The sequence below is a fragment of the Choloepus didactylus genome, chromosome 5 (genome assembly GCF_015220235.1).
Source record: "Choloepus didactylus isolate mChoDid1 chromosome 5, mChoDid1.pri, whole genome shotgun sequence".
Taxonomy (NCBI): Eukaryota; Metazoa; Chordata; class Mammalia; order Pilosa; family Megalonychidae; genus Choloepus; species Choloepus didactylus.
This window is the reverse complement of record NC_051311.1, coordinates 87,057,524-87,078,632: the sequence shown is the minus strand read 5'-3', so window position 1 is coordinate 87,078,632 and position 21,109 is coordinate 87,057,524. Positions and strand designations below refer to the sequence as shown.

Here is a 21,109-nt window from a genome sequence, read left to right as displayed (position 1 = left end):
AAAAAAAACCCAGTATTGCAGTTAATCTCTGAATAAGCCCTCCTTCAACCAGCCAGAAAGTTCAGGACCGCTTCTCAAAGGGCACACTTCCCAGCTAGTCATGGAGTCGGATATGCCAAACCAAGTGGATGAGGCAGATTGCAAGGGGCAGATTTAGGAATTGTGTTTATGTTATGCCTTGAGAGTTTTATCACCCCAACACAGAAAGAGCTTTTATTTAAGAGCAGAAAGTGTATTGAAATTGCAAAGAAGAACAAGAACAAACCAAAACGAAATGGTAGCAACACACACACACACACACACACACACACACACACACACACACACACACAGTCTTTAAATAGGTTTTATTAAGGCAGAGGCACTTACAAATAAGTATGAAAGAGAATAATTAAGACAACTGATGTCTTCAACAGCAGCTTGCTCAGGGAGAGCTTTAATTGTGCCTATGGTGCACAGGATGCTCCTTTCCCATTTGTAATGTATTTTTTATGACAGTGTTGGAAGAAATGGCCCTTTCCACTTTTTTGGTTCCTTTTGAACAAAACTTTAATTCTAATTTTGTAAGTTTTCTTTTGAAAATTGAATTTACTTTGTTTAAAATTTAAATTTGTGTTTTTTGCAAACATTTCTAGCCCTGAGGAAACAGGTAAAATAATACAGTCTACCCTCAGAGGCATAACTAGAGATCTGTGATCAAAGGAAAAAAGTCAGAGCTTATAACTAAAGCTGTGCCATGTTCAGGCTGCACTTGTCAAGAAGGAGTTTCTACTGCTTTCGTTTTAGATGGGGCATTGACAAGCTCTCCTACCACACGGCCTGAAATGGGTGCAGGCAAATCCCAAAATGCTGATGTTCATTTTCCTGTTATTACTTCCAGGCTCAAATGAGGCAAGGGCTGGGAATGACAGTAAGAATGCCCATGTAAAGTGACCTCTTTGGCAAAGGGTTTGGAGGATAATGATGTGCTAGTAAGTTAATATCTCCTGCCACACACTGGAGGGTATTATATTTAGGAATGAAGCATGCCAGGATTTCAGCACTGAAGAATGAAATAAGCTCAGTAATAACTTGATATTTAATTACTGAAATATATACTAAGTTCTAGGGTTAAAAGTCTATGCCTGGATTGAAATCCAGGACTTCATGACCAAATAAACTGCAAATTTCCCCTTGCAGTGTTGCTTCTCATGTTTTCTGTCATGTCAGAGAGCAGTTTCTGCATCTTTAAAATGGGAACAATAATTATATCCACCTCACAGGGATGTTATGAAGATTAAATGAGAAAATGTTTGTAAAGTACTGGCACATACTTGCAAATGCTTATTGTTCTCATCTTAGCTCCTTAAGATAGGAACAGTGACTTACTACCTATGGTACTTAAATTGTGCCTGGCCCATAAGAAGTGCCAGGTATATATTTACTGAGTGAAGAATGAGTGTTGGTGGACATTGAACTGTTTCATTACATCTACAGATTGCAGAAGAGCTAAAGTTTGTCTTCCACCCCCATCTGACTCCTACTGACTCATGAAAAAGTAATTCTAAGCTGATCTCAGCTCTGATTATCCTCCCACTTAACAGAATATCTAATTTCCTAGTAATTGAATCTGCTCATAGATGTAAAATCTGCAGCATTTTCCCCAAACCAGCCTTGTGAAGGAAGTACAAATAATTAATTTCTCACAGACTTTCATATAGTGACCAAAATTAGCTATTGGTCCCCATAATTGGGGGCTTATTATTACATGTACTTAGCAAGTAAGTGGCCACTCTCCTGGCCTGAGTTGGGCAGCTGGCTGTGGTTCCTATCCCCAGATATCCATATTCCTCACTAATTGACAGACCCTATATCCACAGTGAGAGGCAAATGGCACATGGAAGATAATAAATACTGATCAAGTAATTGCCTGGAAGGGAAAAAGGAGGAAAGAGAGGGAGGATAGTAGCTTCCTTGCTTAGATAGGAGAGGAAAAATCTCACCAAGGTCCTGGGAATCAAGAGGTGTGTTGCTAGGAGGTACTGAAGAGCCTAGAAGAAAAAGAGAACTAGACATACAAAGCAAATTGTTTAGTACATCATACATAATATTGCCTCAGGCTGGCCCAACTGTGATCTGAACATAAATGACCAATTTTCCAAGTAGAGTGAATGAATGTGACTATGGAATTTCCTTAAGCTGTCTAATTTTCTATTTCTATTTCCTTTCATCTTCCTCCTTTAATTCAAATATCCTGCATTAAGCAGTACTGTGCTGAACTCAGTCTTCCCTGCTGCTTCCTCCCTGATTGCTTTTCTTCTGGCTCCCATTTCCTTTTTCTCTTTGTTTCAGAGCTTCTATTCTTCACCTCTGCCATGCCCCAGCTATCTCAACAGAGAATTCATTGGTCTTCTAATAAAACCTGAGAATAGTCCCCACCCCTTCAGCCTCTCCTATTTTTGGATCTTAGGAGAGCTTTTATGCCAGTGAAGGTAAAGTTTCTGAAGCTTCCTTTTACACCCAGTATTTACTCTGTAGCCACTGTGTTGGGTGAGCTCTGAGCCTACATGTGAGGTATTGACAAGAAGCAAGAGACACCTCTCAAAATTCTAATGTGACATTTTGAATTTGCGACATGACTGGTAAATTTATTTTCTCTAAGATTTTTGTGGGAACCATGCATTTTTATTATGGCTGCTGCTTAAGTAATGCAGAAGAATCAGATATGGAATCATTAGCGACATGATAATTTATTTCCTGAGAACATTACATTGATCTGTTGTTGGAGGAGAGGGATGGTCAATGTTTCCTGGTGTGGCAAATAATTAAAAGTGTGGCCTCCTAAACTGACACCAAAACCATAGGTCTGTAACACATCAAAATGCAAGCCAGGTCAAACTGGCTTTGCTTTAGCAGGCTCAGTGTTCACATTTTCTTTAACTTCTCTGCCATGGCTACTACGTATGTGCTTTCTTTTTGGTTCCATTTTGTAGGGTTTTAGCAAATAATTCTCATTTCTCTCAAGAGTGTTGAGAGAGGAGGGTGGGCGGAGGCAGGACATTATCAAGTGCGTCTGTGAACAGGCCCTCTCAGGCACATGCCTCGTGGGCTGGAAGACACGTAGGGTGAGGACACCCCTGTTCATGTGAGGTGTGTCTTCCAGATTGCTGGCATCATCTCAGCTGGGATTGTGCTGATTGCCATCGTTGCCCTGGGAAAGCTGCTAGAACCGCTGCAGAAGGTATAACCTTGCTTCTCCACACTCTGATTGCATAATTTCCCTTCACTGCTCTCCAACCAGAGAAATAACAGGAGATTAAAAAATCATCGCATGGGAAACCATTCCCCTTACTAACACAGCCTTCCCTGTCTCTCTTGGCAGTCAGTCTTGGCAGCTGTCGTTATTGCCAACCTGAAAGGGATGTTTATGCAAGTGTGTGACGTTCCTCGTCTGTGGAGGCAGAGTAAGACTGATGCTGTAAGTCCCTTAATACCCATTTTTCTCTGAAATAAGACTTGGTTATTATATGCTTATGTCTATATCTCTATGTCCCCTTTCTTCTAAATCTTGCTTGCATTTTGGGAACCCCAGAACAGGAATCAGAATCGTGTGGATAAACCGAAGCAGTGAAGTCTTCCATGTGAACTGCATTTTGTAAAGATCCTCAATCTCTGGGAAGATTCATTTCCATTATGAATCCCATTTGAGTCTCATTCATGCACTGCTGGCCTTCTAAAGCCTAAAAACAAATGTTTAAACAAATCCTAAAATTTAGAAGGACAAACAAAGCAAAACAAAAACAAAAGTACAATGTTGATGATAATTCTAACCAAAGTAACCTTTACAGCTGTTCTGAAGCATTGTAAAAATCAGAAGCTAAATCCTTTAGAGTTCCTCTCTAACTGAAACCAGGATAGATAAAAAGAATGAGAAAACTTTCTATATCCTGATATGGAAAGATACCAAGACAAATTAAGTAAAAAAGAGACCAGTGCTGAACAGAATAATGTGTATAATATAGTAAAAGGGGGAAAATAAGATATGTTATATGGTCTTATTTGCTTGTATTTGCAGAAAGAAATGCTGGGAAAAAGCACACACACATACGCACACACAAGTAAGAGGACACAAGTAGGAGTGAATGTTGGAAATGGGTAGAGAAGAGAGAGGGTTGGGAGCAAGATTTTTCACTATACACATTTTTAAAATATTAATTACCTTTCAAACCATGTGGATATAATATCTATTAAAATTAAATTAAAAATAAATAAAATGGAACAATTGGTCTTTAATGGGAAGGCCAATTTCCATTTTATGTAAATACAAAATGAATGAAGTCAGAATACTAAACAGTGCTGTAATTTGTTCTTGGATAATTGCTGTTTTTATTTTTTACAGGTAGTTATCTCACCTGATGGTATCTGATGAATTAATATAATTCTTTTCATTTTAATTTTTTCCTAGATTATCTGGGTGTTTACATGTGTAATGTCCATCATTCTGGGGCTGGACCTTGGTTTACTAGCCGGCCTAATATTTGGATTACTGACTGTGGTCCTGAGAGTTCAGTTGTGAGTAATATCAACTTTTTCCTAGATTATCTGGGTATTTACGTGCATAGCGTCTGTTTTAGTTTGCTAATGCTGCAGGATGCAAAACACCAGAGATGGATAGGCTTTTATAAAACGGAGGTTTATTTCGCTACACAGTTGCAGTCTTAAGGCCACAAAACGTCCAAGGTAACACATCAGCAATCGGGTACCTTCACCAGAGGATGACCAATGGCGTCCGGAAAACCTCTGTTAGCTGGGAAGGCACGTGGCTGGCGTCTGCTCCAAAGTTCTGGTTTCAAAATGGCTTTCTCCCAGGACGTACCTCTCTAGCAAGCTTGCTCCTCTTCAAAACGTCACTCACAGCTGCACTGCATTCAGTCTCTTTGAGTCAGCACGTTTATATGGCTCCGCTGATCAAGGCCCACCCCGAATGGGTGGGGCCACACCTCCATGGGAGTATCCCACCAGAGTCACCACCCACAGCTGGGTGGGGCACATCTCCATGCAAACAACCTAATCCAACATTCCAACTTAATCCCCACTATTCTGTCTGCCCCACAAGATTGCATCAAAGAATATGGCTTTTTCTGGGGGACATAATACATTCAAACTGGCGCAGCGTCCATCATTCTGGGGCTGGACCTTGGTTTACTAGCTGGACTAATGTTTGGATTACTGAGTGTGGTTCTGAGAGTTCAGTTGTAATATCAACTTTTCCTAGATTATCTGGGTGTTTACGTGTGTAGCGTCCATTGTTCTGGTGCTGGACCTTGGTTTACTAGCTGGACTAATGTTTGGATTACTGAGTGTGGTCTTGAGAATTCAGTTGTGAGTAATACTATGAACGGGACAGCACGCCCTGAGCTTTTGCATGCCATTTTGACAAATATAATGAAACCATTTCCTTTCATAGTAGTTACTGTACACTGAGTGCTTCTATAAAATAAGTACCAAATGTTTTATAGATGTTGTCATATTCAATCTTAAAAAAATCCTTGAGTAGGTTTTATTATTCTCATTCTACAGGAGAGGAAACTGAGCTCAGAAAGGTTAAGATTCTTCCCTAAGATCACATGGCAGAGCTAAGATTTGAATTCAGTTTATCTCACTCCGAAGCCCATGTACTCAGTCGTATGTTCTACTGCTGTGCTCTCATTTTAGTCATGGTGATACAAAAAAGACACCTGGCTCAGCAAAAGACTGAGATTGCCATGTAGCTTCTTCTATAAATGAGATGAAGCATATGACGCACAGGGCCCAAGGCTTGGGACAAGATAGCTGCTCAATTTATTTCAACTTCTTTTTTCTCTTGATACTAGGAAGTACCAGTTAGGTAACCGAGAACTGGAGAACTTTAAAACAGTTGATTGTACCCAAAATTCATTCAAAGCTGCAAATAAGGCACATACCAAATAAGCAATAAGATAAAGCTCACTATTATGTGAGGTAATCATAATTAGATCATATGCAGAGGAAAGCAGCAAAGACAAGATTTACAGTAACAGAAATCAACTTGTGAGAGAAGGTTTGAGAGCCTGAGGCTGTATGAGTTTTGGTTTGTTTTGATCTTGAGCGGCTTTGGGTATGTGCTGTCCTGGACTTAGAGGCGAACAGAGCCTGTCTCCCTCCCCAGCGCTTCTGTTATCTTTCTAGACTTCTGGTCCTTTTTCTGCCTGCATTCAGGCAATGAAAGAATGAGAAATCTGGAAAGATGTCAACGCAGAAGTCTTCAGCTTAGCATAAATCCATCTCTTCTGTCCCACCAACCAGTTATCCTTCCATACCCTTGCATGCTGGTGCCTACCCAAAAGGCCCCAGTGCCCTAAATGGTTGCCCAGGGTCCAAAAGAGTTCATGAGTTCCCAAAGTGACCAAATTTGCTGCTAGGGGATGACTCACAAACTGTCCTCGGAAAATGCCGCCCCTCATGCTCTGTATGCCTCAGTGTCTACTTTTTCTTGTGTAGGTGTGGTTGTGACGAGTTTTGAAGAGAGAAAGTATTTAGCTTATGGGCTTTAAGTTAAAAATTAGCACAGCAGAGCAAGCTGAGGAGAAACGGGTGGCACGTTTTTGCTGCTGCTTTGGTAACTAGGCTTTTAGCCAACAAAAAGCAGTATTCTCCACAGTATTTAATTTCCAGTAATTATAATGCTGATCCAGAGAGCACACTGTTGAAAGTACTCCCAAACAGATACTCTTTCTTTGGGAACTGTGTTTAGCTTTTGTTCCTGGTCACACTTGAAGAATTATGGAATTTATCTGATTGCATCAGGAACAGGAAATCAACAGTCTGCTCGGCAGGAAGGACTTATTTCTAGTCCTCCCAGTCTCCTATTTCTATAAAATGAGATTAATTTGACCACCCACAGACTCTCCGTACTTCTTCAGGAAGTTGCCACCATTCATAAGAGTGCCAGGCACTACGGCAGGCGCTGAAGACCCAAGGGTTAAAGAGAAGGCTGCACTGCCATTTACCTCCTAACTTTGCTGATCCTAATTTTACTCATCTATAAAAATGAGGATAATATTGCTGAGCTTTCAGGGTTGTGATGAGGTGTAAGTAAGATTTAGCAGGTGTGAAAGTGCTTTGTTTTTATCCTATAAAGTGTTATACACATGAAGGTATGGTGCTTTTTATTTCTCTCAGCATCAGATGAGAGTCACTGTTCCTCCTCCCCCAGTTTCACACAAACACCAGCTGTTCATTTCAGAGTTAGCTACAGGAAAATGTCATCTGTAAGGAAGATTGGGTCCAGGACACCAGAATGCTGGGCTCTTTAGAATCTGTTATTTAACTTTGTATTCCAAAATAGGCCTGTTCCAAAAACTCCTGACCTTAATCTTTCTTCCTTTAGTCCCTCATGGAATGGCCTTGGAAGCATCCCTACCACAGACATCTACAAAAATACCAAGAATTACAAAAATGTAAGTGCCTCTTTAAGACATTGGTTGGATTTGGGTTTGCTAGCCTAGAATTTCAAGAGTTGCATTAGGTGCAAGGTAGCCAAAGAGGGAGACTTATAAAGGAAAATCCCTACGTCCATTGGGGGTGTCATAAAAACTTCTGACCCAATGTGCCCTCTGCTACCCATGATTTATATGAATTTTGTCCATGCTAACTTAGTGTCACTAATATTTTTGGAGCAGACTATTTTAAGGTAAAACCATTTTAAGAGGGATTTTAAAAATAGGCAATTAGATTATTTCTGGAAGTTGAACCAGAATTCTATTTCTCTGCTATGTGATCTATCCTGTATGAAATTGTCTGAAATCTCTGTAAGATTTTCTTCATTCAATTCTAACAGATTTTCAAGTTCTCTCTCACTAAGAATCTTATTTGGCATTTTGCTTTAGTCTTGGAATAGTAGAATGTAATATCGAATATAATAAAATGGAAAACAAACTAAGCACCCCACTGGTGGGCTAGCAGTCCCTGCATATAAAATTGCCTTATGGCTATCAGGAGAATACATTGAAAGCAAGATTAAAAAGCAGAAAAAGAAAATATCAATTTAGCAAAAATTGCTGTTTGAAAGCAAAAAAAAATATTTTTTTAACATGGTCCTTAAAGAGTTGTCTTAATTTTACCTTAACATTTTAAAAAGTGTTGGACACTAAACCTGCTATAGTTGTTGCTACTTCATTTATCTCCACAATCTTTCTCAATTATGTTGAACCAAGTGCCTTCAAGAGCTAAAAATGATCCTGGAGAATATTCTGGCTCTTGGTGCAGGGCTCCCTAGGCTGAGATTGAGAGTACTGAGTTCTTGACTATTGGTGTGAGATCTTCCCCTAGTCACCTCTCTCAGGGCCTGGGTTTTCTTATCTAAAGCTGTTGGACTAAAAATGCTATGATTCCTGCAGACTAGAAAAGTCTATGATTCCATTGGTTCTAGTTTTGGTTTGGTTACTGTGTGTCCGAGTACAAATAAACTGATAACATCACAGGCCTCAGTTTTTACAAATCCCCTTATTTTTGCTACTTTTTGCTAATTAATATTTTTAAAGAATTTTAGCAAAATCAAGAATGCCAGTGCTATGAACTCAAAGCAAATCTGTCATTGTTCTAAGCCTCAGTCTCTGGAAATGAGAGGCTGAACAATTACTTTTCTAAGACCCTAACTTTGACTTGTGGAACTGTGGTTTGTAGGGGTCTAGGAGCTTTGGCAACCGGAGCCTCCTCAAGAAAAGTTGAGAGCTGCTGCCCACCTCCTCTAAGAAGTTGTGAGCCAGCTCCTGGCTGAGTTGCTGGAAATTTAATTGAATATTTGAGGACTGAACCTGTTTAACCTCAGATAATTTTTTTTTTAAATTCTAGATTGAAGAACCTGAAGGAGTGAAGATTCTTAGATTTTCTAGTCCCATTTTTTATGGCAACGTTGATGGCTTTAAAAAATGTATCAAGTCCACAGTAAGTATATCTAGAAATTTGATTTTGAAACAAATATTGGTTATTTTTTTATATTTTATTTTTTTTGCTGTTTTGTTTTGTACGCTCCTGGAGGCTTTAATATGCTAATATCTTCTCTGAGTCTCTGGGTAGGTGGGGTGGGGCAGGGTGGCCTGTTAGTAGAGAACGATCTGTTCCATCAGACCTCAGAATTCCTTTTTTGGCAGAACTCTCAAGGAAGAATACCCTTTGAAAAATAACCCTCCCGGATAACAATTGATATTAATGAGCATTAGGAACCAGACGTTTTAAGTATCTTGACATTTATTTCCAAAGGTTGGATTTGATGCCACTCGAGTACATAATAAAAGGCTCCAAGCATTGAAGAAAATACAGAAACTCATCAAAAAAGGGCAATTAAGAGCAACAAAGGTGAGGCAACATCTTTCTTTTTCCCCTTCAATTCTTTCCTTTCTCTAATGTAAGCAGTTAGAAAGTCTAAAATTCAGTCCATCTTCTTCAGTACCCAGATGTGTTTGAGCACAGCTGGGCTATTTCTGTAGGCAAGAGGGAATGGAGGGAATGAAATGAAATCATCATGAACAGCATCTGCATTACTTTTTAAACTTTATTTTTATTGAAAAGAACAAAACAAGTGCTAATTCAATGCTAGAAAATTACCCACAATAGAAGGCAGCGAGTTAATAAACTCTTAGAGCCATTCCCATTTATTCTGACTCTCCTTCCAATGTATTTCTTGGCAAAGTCTCACAACCCTCCCAAAATGAAGTTTTCAGGCTCCTCTGTTCTGCCTTTTTTCTTTCTAGAAAATATCAAAGTCTGGACTGAGGTAAACCTCATTCCTTTAGAGTTCGTCCCCATTTTTCTTACCAGGGAACAGGGTGTAAGACTTCTAGGTTATTTGAAATGAATTGTTGAAAGACATTCCAAATATCATTGGTAATTAACTTGGCAGTGTTTCCTTTGTTTAGAATGGCATCATAAGTGATGCTGGTTCATCTAACAAGGCATTTGAGCCTGATGAAGATGTTGAAGACCCAGAAGAACTTGATATCCCAACCAAAGAAATAGAGATTCAAGTGGATTGGAACTCTGAGCTTCCAGTCAAAGTGAATGTTCCCAAAGTGCCAATCAATAGCCTTGTGCTTGACTGTGGGGCTGTGTCTTTCTTGGATATTGTTGGAGTGAGATCACTGAGAATGGTAAGGTTCTTTTTTGTTTGTTTGTTTTGTTTTTTTAATTATAAATTTGGAGCTTTGGCAATAAAAAAACAATATGGATTCTACAGTCTTGCTAAAGGGTGAATGCATGGGCTCTGTAATTTTTCTAGGTGAATGTTTTTGCTGTAGGATATAATATTTAGAGACCAGACTCTGGAGCCAGACCACTTGGGTTTGAATTCTGGCTCTGCCACTTGTTAGCAGTGTGACCATGGACAGTTTCTTAATCTGTCTGGACCTCACTTCCTTTCTTTTCTTTAAATTCAGTTTTATTGAGATATATTCACATACCCTACAATCATCCACAGTATACAATCAGTTGTTCACAGTACCATTATATAGTTGTGCATTCATCACCAAAATCAATTTTTGAACATTTTCATTACTCCGAAATAAATAAATACATACATACATACAAGAATAAAAATACAAGTAAAGAAGAACACCCTTCCCCCATCTCCTCTATTATTAATTTTATTTTTGTTCCCATTTTTCTATTTATCTGTCCATACACTGGATAAACGGAGTGTGAGCCACAAGGTTTTCACAATCACATAGTCACACAGTGTAAACTATATAGTTATACAATCATCTTCAAGAATCTAGGCTTCTGGGTTGCTGTTCAAGTTTCAGGTATTTCTTTTAGCTATTCCAATACACTAAAAACTAAAAAGGGATGTCTATATAGCACATAAGAATAATCTCCAGAATGACCTCTTGACTCTATTTGAAATCTCTCAGCCACTGAAACTTTATTTTGTTTCATTTCTCTTTCCCCTTTTGGTCAGGAAGGTTTTCTCAATCCCATGATGTCAGGTCCAGGCTCATCCCCGGGAGTCATATCCTGCATTGCCAGGGAGATTTACACCCCTGGGAGTCATGTCCCACATAGGGGGAAGGGCAGTTAGTTTACCCACCGCATGGGCTTAGAGAGAGAGAGAGGCCACATCTGAAAAAAAGAGGTTTCTCTGGGGAAGACTCAGGCACAATTATAAGTAGGCTTAGCCTCTCCTTTGCAGAAACAAGCTTCATAAGGCAAGCTCCAAGATCGAGGGCTCAGACTTCTTAATTGATATGGACCTCAATTTCTTCATCTGTAAAATGGGGGTAATTATGGTCCCTATTTCATAGGGTTGTTATGAAGATTAAATAAACCAATAGATATAAAGAACTGAGAAGAGTATCTGGCACATAGTTACCCCTTGGCAAATATTAACATTTATTATGTTTTCTCCACCTGGGAATTTGTAGGGACTATGAAAAAAGGAAAGGATGGGCAAAAGTTTGTCCTGAGTATTATGGTTTTACTTGTTACATGAACAGCAGCAAGGTAAGGAGCATGGAAGTAGGACTGGAAGAACCAGGAATTATTAAGAGGTTAAAGCAGGAAGTGGGTCAGGCATCTAGGAAGTCAAAGTGAGGGTTGCGGAGCATGCTGGTTAGAAACATTCATGATAACAGAAATCCAATTATGTAAGCTTCAGTTTACTAACTTTTTCAACAAATGGATGTGAAACGTCTGATATATGTCAAGCATTCTGCCAGGCACAGAACACTTAGCAACAAAGTAACCATAGTCCCAATCTCACAAGACTGAGCATTCTAGAGGGGAAGGCAGGCTTTAAGTACTCTTATTAATAATAACTATATTAAGTGCTCCATAGAAAATTAAATAGGGTGTCACCAGAAGTTTCAAGTTTAGATGAAAGTTCAGGTAGGTATCAAGAGGGCTGGCAGAAAAGGAAGCAGGTTCAAGGCACCAACAATTGGATGTAATAATATGGAAGTGACCCCTAACTGAGGTTTAGTTGAGCTATTTCCCTACCCATACACTCTGCAAATTATTCCAGGGAAATAATTCCAGGGTGTAGGATCTAGGCAGGTAAGGAACGGAAGTAAATGCATTTGGCAGAGTATGAGAATAGGCTAGAGAGGTCCTGTTTTGGTTCCCTTAGCAGATCTATCTGGTTATTATCTTATTTGAGAACACCTCTTGTTTTTTGTTGTGCATTTACTCTAGCCATTGGCTCAGAGTCATTGCAGAAAGTATTAATCAAAGGGTTTAATGGGTTACTTTTGGGGGGAATCTTGGCAAATTTAACACTAAAATATTTTCCACACTTAACAACAAATAGTTGTTGTCAAGTGCTATAATGACAATTATGAAAACTAAAGAAAACTCCAGACTTCATACTTGAGTAGAAGTCTTCATTTTAGTCACAGAAGTTTCAAGTTCAGTTATGTTATTGTCTTCTGTCTTGATTTTTTTTAATTAAACTTTTGTAGATAATTATAGATTCACATGCAGTTGTAAGAAATTAATACAGAGAGATCCCATGTATCAATTAGCCAGTTTTTTCCAGTGGTAACATCATGCCAAACTATAAAACAAAATTGCAATTAGGATACTGTACATTCAAAATACAGAAGCCTTGATTTATAGGTCACTTTTTACATTCCGAACTTGGTGACCATATATTCATACCTGTATCTCTTCTACTCAAAGTTAAAAATTCATGCTCTTTTTTTTGAATCACCAGGAGTTATAGTAGGAAGCCTCCTGTTCTTAATTTCACAAATATTTTTTAAAAACTTCATCAAATTATAATTCATAAACCGTAACTTTTTCCATTTAAAATTTACAATTCCATTTAAAGTTTATAATTACAATTACAATTATATCTAGTATATTCACAGATATGGGTAACTATCATCACAGTCAATTTAGAGTAGTTTCATCCATCACTTCAAGAAGAAATTGTATCTTTTAGCTATTACTCCTCCTACTTCCCCAGCCCTAAGCAACCACTAATCTACTTTCTGTCTCTAGATTTCCCTGTTCTGAACTTTCATATGAATAGAATCATATGGTATGTGTTCTTTTGTGAATGTTTCCTTCACTGAATGTTTTTAAGGTTCATACACATTGTAGTATGTGCCTTTCACAAATATTTAGTGAGCACCTCTGCATTATAGAGTGCTGTGCTATTGAGTACTGGATGTTGTCGTCTCTTTCATCTTTAATAATACCCTCACTGAAGGTTGAAAACCTCTATAGATGTCTGATAATGAACTTTCCTCAACGTCCTGATGAACCATGAAAGTGCTGAAGTTTCCCCTAAGCAAGTATTTGAATGCTACTGAATTATGGGCAGATGAAGTTGTTCATTGTTACAAATTCCTCCCTTACTAGATTGTCAAAGAATTCCAGAGAATTGATGTGAATGTATACTTTGCATCGCTTCAAGGTAAATGCAGATACATATCTACCTATAAGACTTCCTTCCCTAATCGCTTTTCTGTACCTTGGAATATGGACACATGATGTCTAAGGGCCTCTTTTAACCCACAAAGATATTACTTCCAGTATGTGCCATCGAGTTGGTAATGCATGGAAATCTATGTCTTGACAGCTGTGCAGGGTCAATGGGGAGATCTTATATTGGGGAGAGTGGAGTTAGGGATGTCTTAGATCCCTTAGAACAAGAGGATCGTCAAGTGTGTGAGTCTGTGTCTGTGTATGAATGTGTATGTGTGAGTAAATACCAGTGCTTAGGCTGAGTTCTGTAGAAGCAGAGCCTGAGACGGGGGTTCTGACACAAGTGATTTATTCAAAGAGTGCTCTTTGGAGAAATTTATAAGGCATGAGGGCAGCAGGATAGGGCAGGATAGGGCTGAGCAAAAATGGGGCTTCAGAAGGATAGCCTGATTCCACAGGGAGCCCCACAGCACAAAGAGCACCAGAGGGTTATCCCTCCTTTAGGTAAGAGGGCCTGCTTTGTACTTCTGCATAAGTCATTGGCTACAGGCCACCCATGGGTGGGGGCATCCCCTTCAGGCCTTTTCAGGTGAGACAATTCCCACTGGCAGAGGAAAATTCTCCGGAGCTATGAGCCATTAGCAGCCAACTGACAGCAGCTGGAAGTCTGGCAAAGGCCATGTGATGGGGCACCAAGATCATTTACTACAACCAGTTACGGTGAAACCATTCCATGTGCTTCTGGAAAAGAAACTGTCAGATTAGAGCAGGGCCATATTTTGAAAATAAGAAGGAGAAATTAAAGGAGGAGCTACCAAAAGTCAGCATTGGTTGATGTTAGAAAAATATCTTTTCCTAATATGGGAAATGTATCAAGCATAGACTAAGAATCTTTTTTCAAAAAAAAAAGTTATTTCTCTTAATTCACAAACTAAACATTATTTATCTCTTTCTTTTGAAGACCATTTGATAGAAAAGCTGGAGCAATGTGGTTTCTTTGATGAGAACATTAGAAAGGACATGTTGTTTTTGACTGTCCATGATGCTATACTCTATCTACAGAACCAGGTTAAATCCAGAGAGATTCAAGATTCCATTTTAGAAACGGTAAATATTTAACCTTTCTACATATGTATCCTTCTAAAACTATCATTATTTCTGTAAAATGGTAAAAATCACACAAATCTAGGTTTTAGTCACAGCCTAGCAGCGGAAGGTTTAGGCCATTGACTTAACTTCTCAGAGCATCAGTTTTCTTGTCAGTAAAATGGAAGTCAAGACATTTATCTTCCTGGGTAGATGTGAGGACCAAATAAGGTAGTTTATAAGAAAGTACCTGGCAGCACCTAGTATATAATAGCCTACAATGTATGTGTTTACTAATAAAAGACAGCATTAGCCATAGTGCCTAGAATACAGCAATGCGTTTTGGATCTTCTGTGATTTGTGTACACAAATAACTCAAATTCTCAGCAATGTGGAAACCCATGAATTATATATTTTTAAAATAGGATCCATCAGGCCATAAGTGATCTTTGAAAAAGAAAAATTCAAGCCATGCATTAGCCCGGAGTACCATGCCCCCACCCCACAAACAAGTAGAACGGACCCTGATTTCTGATAGGCCTCCTTGTTTTGTGACCCCTCCTGTTGAATACCCAGGAGAGCTGAGCATCCTGGTCCTGTCTAGTAGGCTGGGCCTACAGTGGGCCTGGTACAAGAAGCTGTTTACTTATGGGACCCTTAACGAAGAATTTGGGAGACTAAAATAAATAGTTAAATAATAATAATGATTCCAGTGACATAATGCATTATACTTTAAATTGCTTCCTTTTTTTCCAAAATTAGGATAAATAGACCCTTACTGTAGATAGGAAGATAATGTTTGAAGTAAACTACTTTAGAAAACAATGGTACATTGTTCTTTTCAGCAACTTTCAGTAGAGAGATTGTTCTGTTTAATGCTCCTGGGGAACATACCGGCCCTGAATATCAAGGTGTGGACCTTAAATATGAAAAAGAAAAAAACAAACAAACAAAAAACCCTGCAAATTTCAAAACAAAACAAAACAACCTACATGCAAACTGCTAAAATCTGATATAAAATTTGTCTTTTAAAAACTCATAAACTTTTTTCCACTTAAAATTCTTTAATCCAAATAACAACAAAGCAGGATCATATAAAGTAGCTGAAAAAGACCCCATAATAAAATAAAATAAAACCAAGGTGTCAAGTTCTTTCTCAACATGAAAATAGTTTTGTCTACACCCCTATTCTGATCCAAGATCTCAAGCCATGAATGTCACAAAACCCACTAACCAGCAGGGCACCCACCAGCATTGTGAGTGGTTGGGATAGGTTCTTTGATCTTGAACAAATGTTATACTGAGTATAACTGAGTGCTTTTATTAATACACTGGTGGCCTGTCAGGTCAGAGACCTTATACTTTGTACACTTTCAGTATCTAGCAAGAAGTCCTATACATTGTAGATGTGTGGTATAAATGATGCTAAAATCTCTGCCTGTAGTACTTTTCCTTTTCTTCAGGAAAGGTCATTTATATATTCTAATTATTATGGATATGGTGATATGATCCTCTCCCTATCAACTTTATTTTACCATTAAAAGGATTACCCAGGACAGTTCCAATCTGTAGTTACACCTCGCCTTTCACTTTCCCATTATGTCAAGACCATTGGCACTGGGACTTAATACTCTAATTTATTTGCAAGCAAGCAAAAAGACTTGGATTATTTGTGAGATAAAAGGTAACTAAATAGCACATCAAAATGTTTATCTCACCTTGATAGACATTTGGTGTTGCTTTGGTAATGCCCTTCTTCCTGCACGAGACAAAGCCCAAATTGTTAATTTCTTGTGCGGAAGGTTAAGTTACATACTACCTCTAAAAAGCAGAGCTTTCCTGCACAACCAACTTGGTCCACAGACATTGGTTTCCATCTCTAGTAAAATTAATTTCCATCCAATTCAACTTGGGACTTTTTACTGTCATCAGTCACAAGTACTTCACTGTGCGTTCATGCATGCTTGATACTATCCTAAGTGCTCTTAGCTACACCACTGAAACAGAAGTACTATTGATTGCTGGATCCTTTAGGCAGAAGGGGGTGACTTGTTAAGAACACACACTTAAGAGATTGAGGAAGAGTGCTGAAGAGGTGATTAGACAATGGAGAGCTTATACCAGTTCATACATGAATGTGAAACAATGGGAGAATTCTAAGGTGGGAAATATTTGAAAATAAGAAAGCTGAAGCAGATTCTGAAGTATGCAGACTTTGTATGAGAAGCATCAGCAAAGCTTCCACGTCATTTTCAGTGGATATCATGTGGGCTGATGCTACTAGATTTCCAGTTAATACTCTCTGGATTCTCTTTGTCAAGATCGCCCTCATCCAAGAAGGCAAAGATCCTCTTGAATTAATAGAAGCAGAGCTGACTGAAGAAGAATTTGATGTCCAGGATGAGGTATGATCATTATTTTCTTTCTAAGAAGATAATTTTGGATTAAATCTTGAATAAATAAATTAATACAAATAGTGACTATATCTGATTAAGAAATGTTAAGGGAAAATGATTTTTAAAAATGCTATATGGATGACTTCATAGAAGGGGAAAATGGTAAAAAAAAAATTCTACCTTGAAGACCTTAAGTACTTGGAGACCTTTTGCCACAGGCTGTCCTTTTGCAGCAGTCAACACAATGTTTCTGATTTTACACTTCTGCATACTTTCAGAGATTTAAGGCCTGTGGGATAGGGGAAAGGTGAATAGACGGAATTTTGACTCAGGAGTTTTATACGTTTCAGGAGTAGTCAGTGAGGAATAGGAATCATCTTTCTTCATCTGACTGATAATGGCTTAAAAAAGATACTCCCTCTACTTAAGACTCATTCTATGTACTTCTGATGCTTCTCTGGTATCAGACTATTTCTAGGCAACTTAACTGAAACTTGAAGTAGTGTCTGAGAAAAATTTGTGGCCCCACCACTGAGTAAAATGGAAACAACAAAGGAAGATCATAACATTTTAAAGTTGAAAGATTTTCTAGAGATCAGGTAGTCCAACATCCTAGCTCATGTAAGAATTCCTTCTACAGCATCCCTTACTGAGATTACATTCATTCAGTTTTTGTGTGACCATTTCCAGACATTTCCAGGCTCTTGAAAAGTGTCTTTTCAAAGGAGCTTGTTACACTGTTGGAAGTCTCCAAATGTTAACTACGCTTGAAAAGCTGACTTTGACCTCTCTGTAATAGCCACTTGGTGGATTGCGATCTGCCTTCCCTAGCAACACAAACCCTCCCACTCATCAGTCCTTCAAATACTTGAGGAGTAGTCAAACCTACTCCTACTGTCTTCTCAGACTGTCCTCTAGGACAGAATCCTCTACCATCCTCATAAACACAGTTTGTCAATGCTTCTCTGGCCAAGAAGGGGATACAGAACCCCAGATGTGGCCAGGCCAGCAGGAGATTATGCAACCATGACTGACCTTGATCTCATCAAGGTAATTCCAGTACTGCAACTTAAAACTGATTGCTCACAGAATAGCTACATCAAACTCTTCTTGGCTTCTATTGAGCAGGGGTCAACCAAAGATTTGGACATTTTCACACAAATTGTCCAGCAGGACTCCCCACTCATATCTGTATCATTGATTTGTGACCCTAATGCAGAACTACATTTATTTCTGCTAGATCACATGTTGTTTGGTTCCAGTTTTTTTTGGCAGTTTTGAATTCTGAATCTGTCATCCAGCATATTAACTATCTACCCCCACTGGTGTCATCTGCAAATCTGTTAAGTAAGCCGTCTCTGTCCTTTTCCAGGTCCTAATGAAAATGTTGAAAAGAATAATATTCAAACCCCTATGGCAAAATCAGGCAGTGGGGATGACAGGCAGAGAAGATTTTTGTGGAGAAAATAAATTGTTAGAGTGAAAAGCAAAAGACCTCGATCTTAACCCACTAGCTTAGTGAGCCCAGGAAAGTCACAACTGAGCTGAGAAGTCTTTCCAGATTTGGTAGTTTATGATTCTATGGATATAGAGCTTAGTTTGAATAAAAGCCCATATATCAAAACTGGAACTTGAGGATATTGCCACAAGTTACTGCTTCCTGAATAAAAGGATTCATGGTAGGGTTCCTGAAGATAGTCTGCCAGTAGAGCAGAGTTGTTTTAAGGGCATGGGCTTTAGGACCAGACAGACCTGAGTGCTAATCCTGATTCTGCTAGTTACTGGCTGTGCAGCCTAGGGCAAATTACATACCCTGTCTTCATTTTTGTATCTTCACATAAACCAGAAATAATAATACCTCATAATAATACCTCATTGTCTTATACATAGTAAGTACTCAATAAATAGTAATTATTGCTTTTAAATACATGCAATTAAAGTATAGCAAGGTACAAAATCAAGTTTTTATTCTCGTTTTATTATGAGGATATATACCTAAGATGAGCAAAGGTAAGCAACCAATACTATAAAAACATTTGTAAAAAGCATAATGTTGACTTAAGGAGAATTCAGTTGTACCAATGCTTTGTTCCCTCTTTGCTTCCCCAGGCTATGCGTAGACTTGCTTCCTGAAAAAGGGCTCAGGAGGTCACTATTCTTTCTGACCTTGACACCCATGAGCTGCATTGAGCCCAGTGTAAGGTCACATTAAGCAAATGCTGAAATACAATTATGAAATGTGTTAGTGAATAAAAACCTTCAATGTTACTTTTGGTAAATTAATCAACTTTTTTGAAAAGATGAAAATTTGTTTAATATTTATATGTGATCAGATATATAACCAGAATTCAGAATCAATGAAATGATTCACTTAAAAGGTACAGAACTGAAATGATGTATTTTAGAAATATTAATTCAAAGAAGTGAAAAGGAGTTTATCTTGGTTCTGTGAAACCATTTTTTGATATGATAATAACCATGGACTGCAACTATCGAAGAAAGTATATGGCACACTATATCTTAAAAATGCTGCTCTAATTTATTTTATAGAAATGATCATTGTGTTGAGGTATATACAGGTATAGTCTATGTAAAAATTAACAATTGTTATTTTGAAAAACAATGTTGATTTAAGTATTTCTAAGATAGTGATAATTAAAGTGGGTTTATATTGTTCTCTAAAATTTTAGCTGTATGTAAAGTTCTGACCACTTTGCAAAAAAATTTTTAAACATGAACTGCTTATAGTAATCTATGTTTAAAATGACTCTTTAAGAGAAAGCATTCTTAATGGAACATACGCACTGAAGACATATACATTTCTAAAAATCTGTATTTTAAGCCAGAAAATTTTATTTTATAATATTTATTTTTACTTAATCTTTTTCTGAGTGTCAGCAGTTTTCTGGGTATTATATATAAGATGCAGGCTTTGGTCCTGTGGACTATTCCCATATATTTCATGTTGGAGTGAATAAAGTTGTACTTCATTTCTAGAAAAAATTTTTACTCAGGTCCCCAATTGAGACAATGTCTCACCTAACTTGATTGTGAATTATATTGTCCCCTTTGGCTTAGATACATACATTCCCAAATGTGTTTGGCAATCCAAAGGCAGAATGTCTTCTCTCTCTGTTTTTCTTCTGAAATACAATCAGAAAAAAACATATCTACTTCTGAAGGAAGACGATCAATTATCATATCAGATGGGTTTACTAAGAGCACCACCTTCCCCAATCCAGTACTGCATACTAGAATTTGAGTGAGTTGTAATGGATTGTGATGTTACAATCAATATTCTTTAGTGCTCATGGGTTATTCTGCCTTTAATTGACTTAGAACAGATTTCTTCCCATATTGGGTGTATCATAACCAGGATTAGAATATTATCTCATTTTCACAGGATAGACTTGCAGAAAATATATGAATGCCTCTGTTCAATAGAGGAAATAGACACTGAATTTTTTTTTAAGGAACTGTCAGTTACATTTTACAATAAGGCTAGAGTATTGTACATTCTTGGGTCCTTTTGTGACTACCTAAAACCACAGTCTGTTTGACTTGTTTCCCAAGCACGTTCTAGGAATGCTGCCTCTTCTATGCATTTTGTGAACACTAAGCATACTTTTAATTCTGTATTTCCAAGGGGAATTTCACTTGAAATTAAAGGTGTCTTTTGTTGTATTTTTCATTGATAGGCTAAGATTCTAGCATTGTATATGAATTTCAATAATAAATGAAAAATCAAGTACATTTGGAAATATTTGCACATATTTTTAATTAAATGTAAAGTTGTCTTTTAAACCACTCTGATGTTCTCTTTCTGAACAAAACTATTAAATATAATGAAAAATGCTATGTTCTAGTTTGCTAATGCTGCCGGAACGCAGAACACCAGAAATGGATTGGCTTTTATAAAAGGGGGTTTATTTGGTTATACAGTTACAGTCTTAAGGCCATAAAGTGTCCAAGGTAACACATCAGCAATCAGGTACCTTCGCTGGAGGATGGCCAATGGTATCCGGAAAACCTCTGTTAGCTGGAAAGGCACGTGGCTGGCGTCTGCTCCAAAGTTCTGGTTTCAAAATGGCTTTCTCCCAGGACATTCCTCTCTAGGCTGTCAGTTCCTCAAAAATGTCACTCTTAGTTGCTCTTGGGGCATTTGTCCTCTCTTAGCTTCTCCAGAGCAAGAGTCTGCTTCCACC

At 38.1% G+C, this 21,109-nt stretch overlaps 1 protein-coding gene across 2 annotated transcripts in view; it reads left to right on the top strand.

Annotated features, from left to right (window-relative positions):
• SLC26A4 (solute carrier family 26 member 4) overlaps nt 1-20,846 on the top strand; it is a 45,648-nt gene extending 24,802 nt beyond the window's left edge. For both annotated transcript variants that reach the window (XM_037836381.1, XM_037836382.1), the window contains 11 exons: nt 3,143-3,220; nt 3,362-3,457; nt 4,445-4,551; nt 7,388-7,457; nt 8,851-8,943; nt 9,259-9,354; nt 9,915-10,145; nt 13,357-13,411; nt 14,384-14,529; nt 16,830-16,913; nt 19,014-20,846. In XM_037836381.1, the coding sequence (XP_037692309.1) occupies nt 3,143-3,220; nt 3,362-3,457; nt 4,445-4,551; nt 7,388-7,457; nt 8,851-8,943; nt 9,259-9,354; nt 9,915-10,145; nt 13,357-13,411; nt 14,384-14,529; nt 16,830-16,913; nt 19,014-19,037 (1,080 nt within the window). In that variant the 3' untranslated portion in view covers nt 19,038-20,846. The remainder of the gene's footprint in view (nt 1-3,142; nt 3,221-3,361; nt 3,458-4,444; nt 4,552-7,387; nt 7,458-8,850; nt 8,944-9,258; nt 9,355-9,914; nt 10,146-13,356; nt 13,412-14,383; nt 14,530-16,829; nt 16,914-19,013) is intronic.
• Nucleotides 20,847-21,109: the final 263 nt, after the last annotated feature.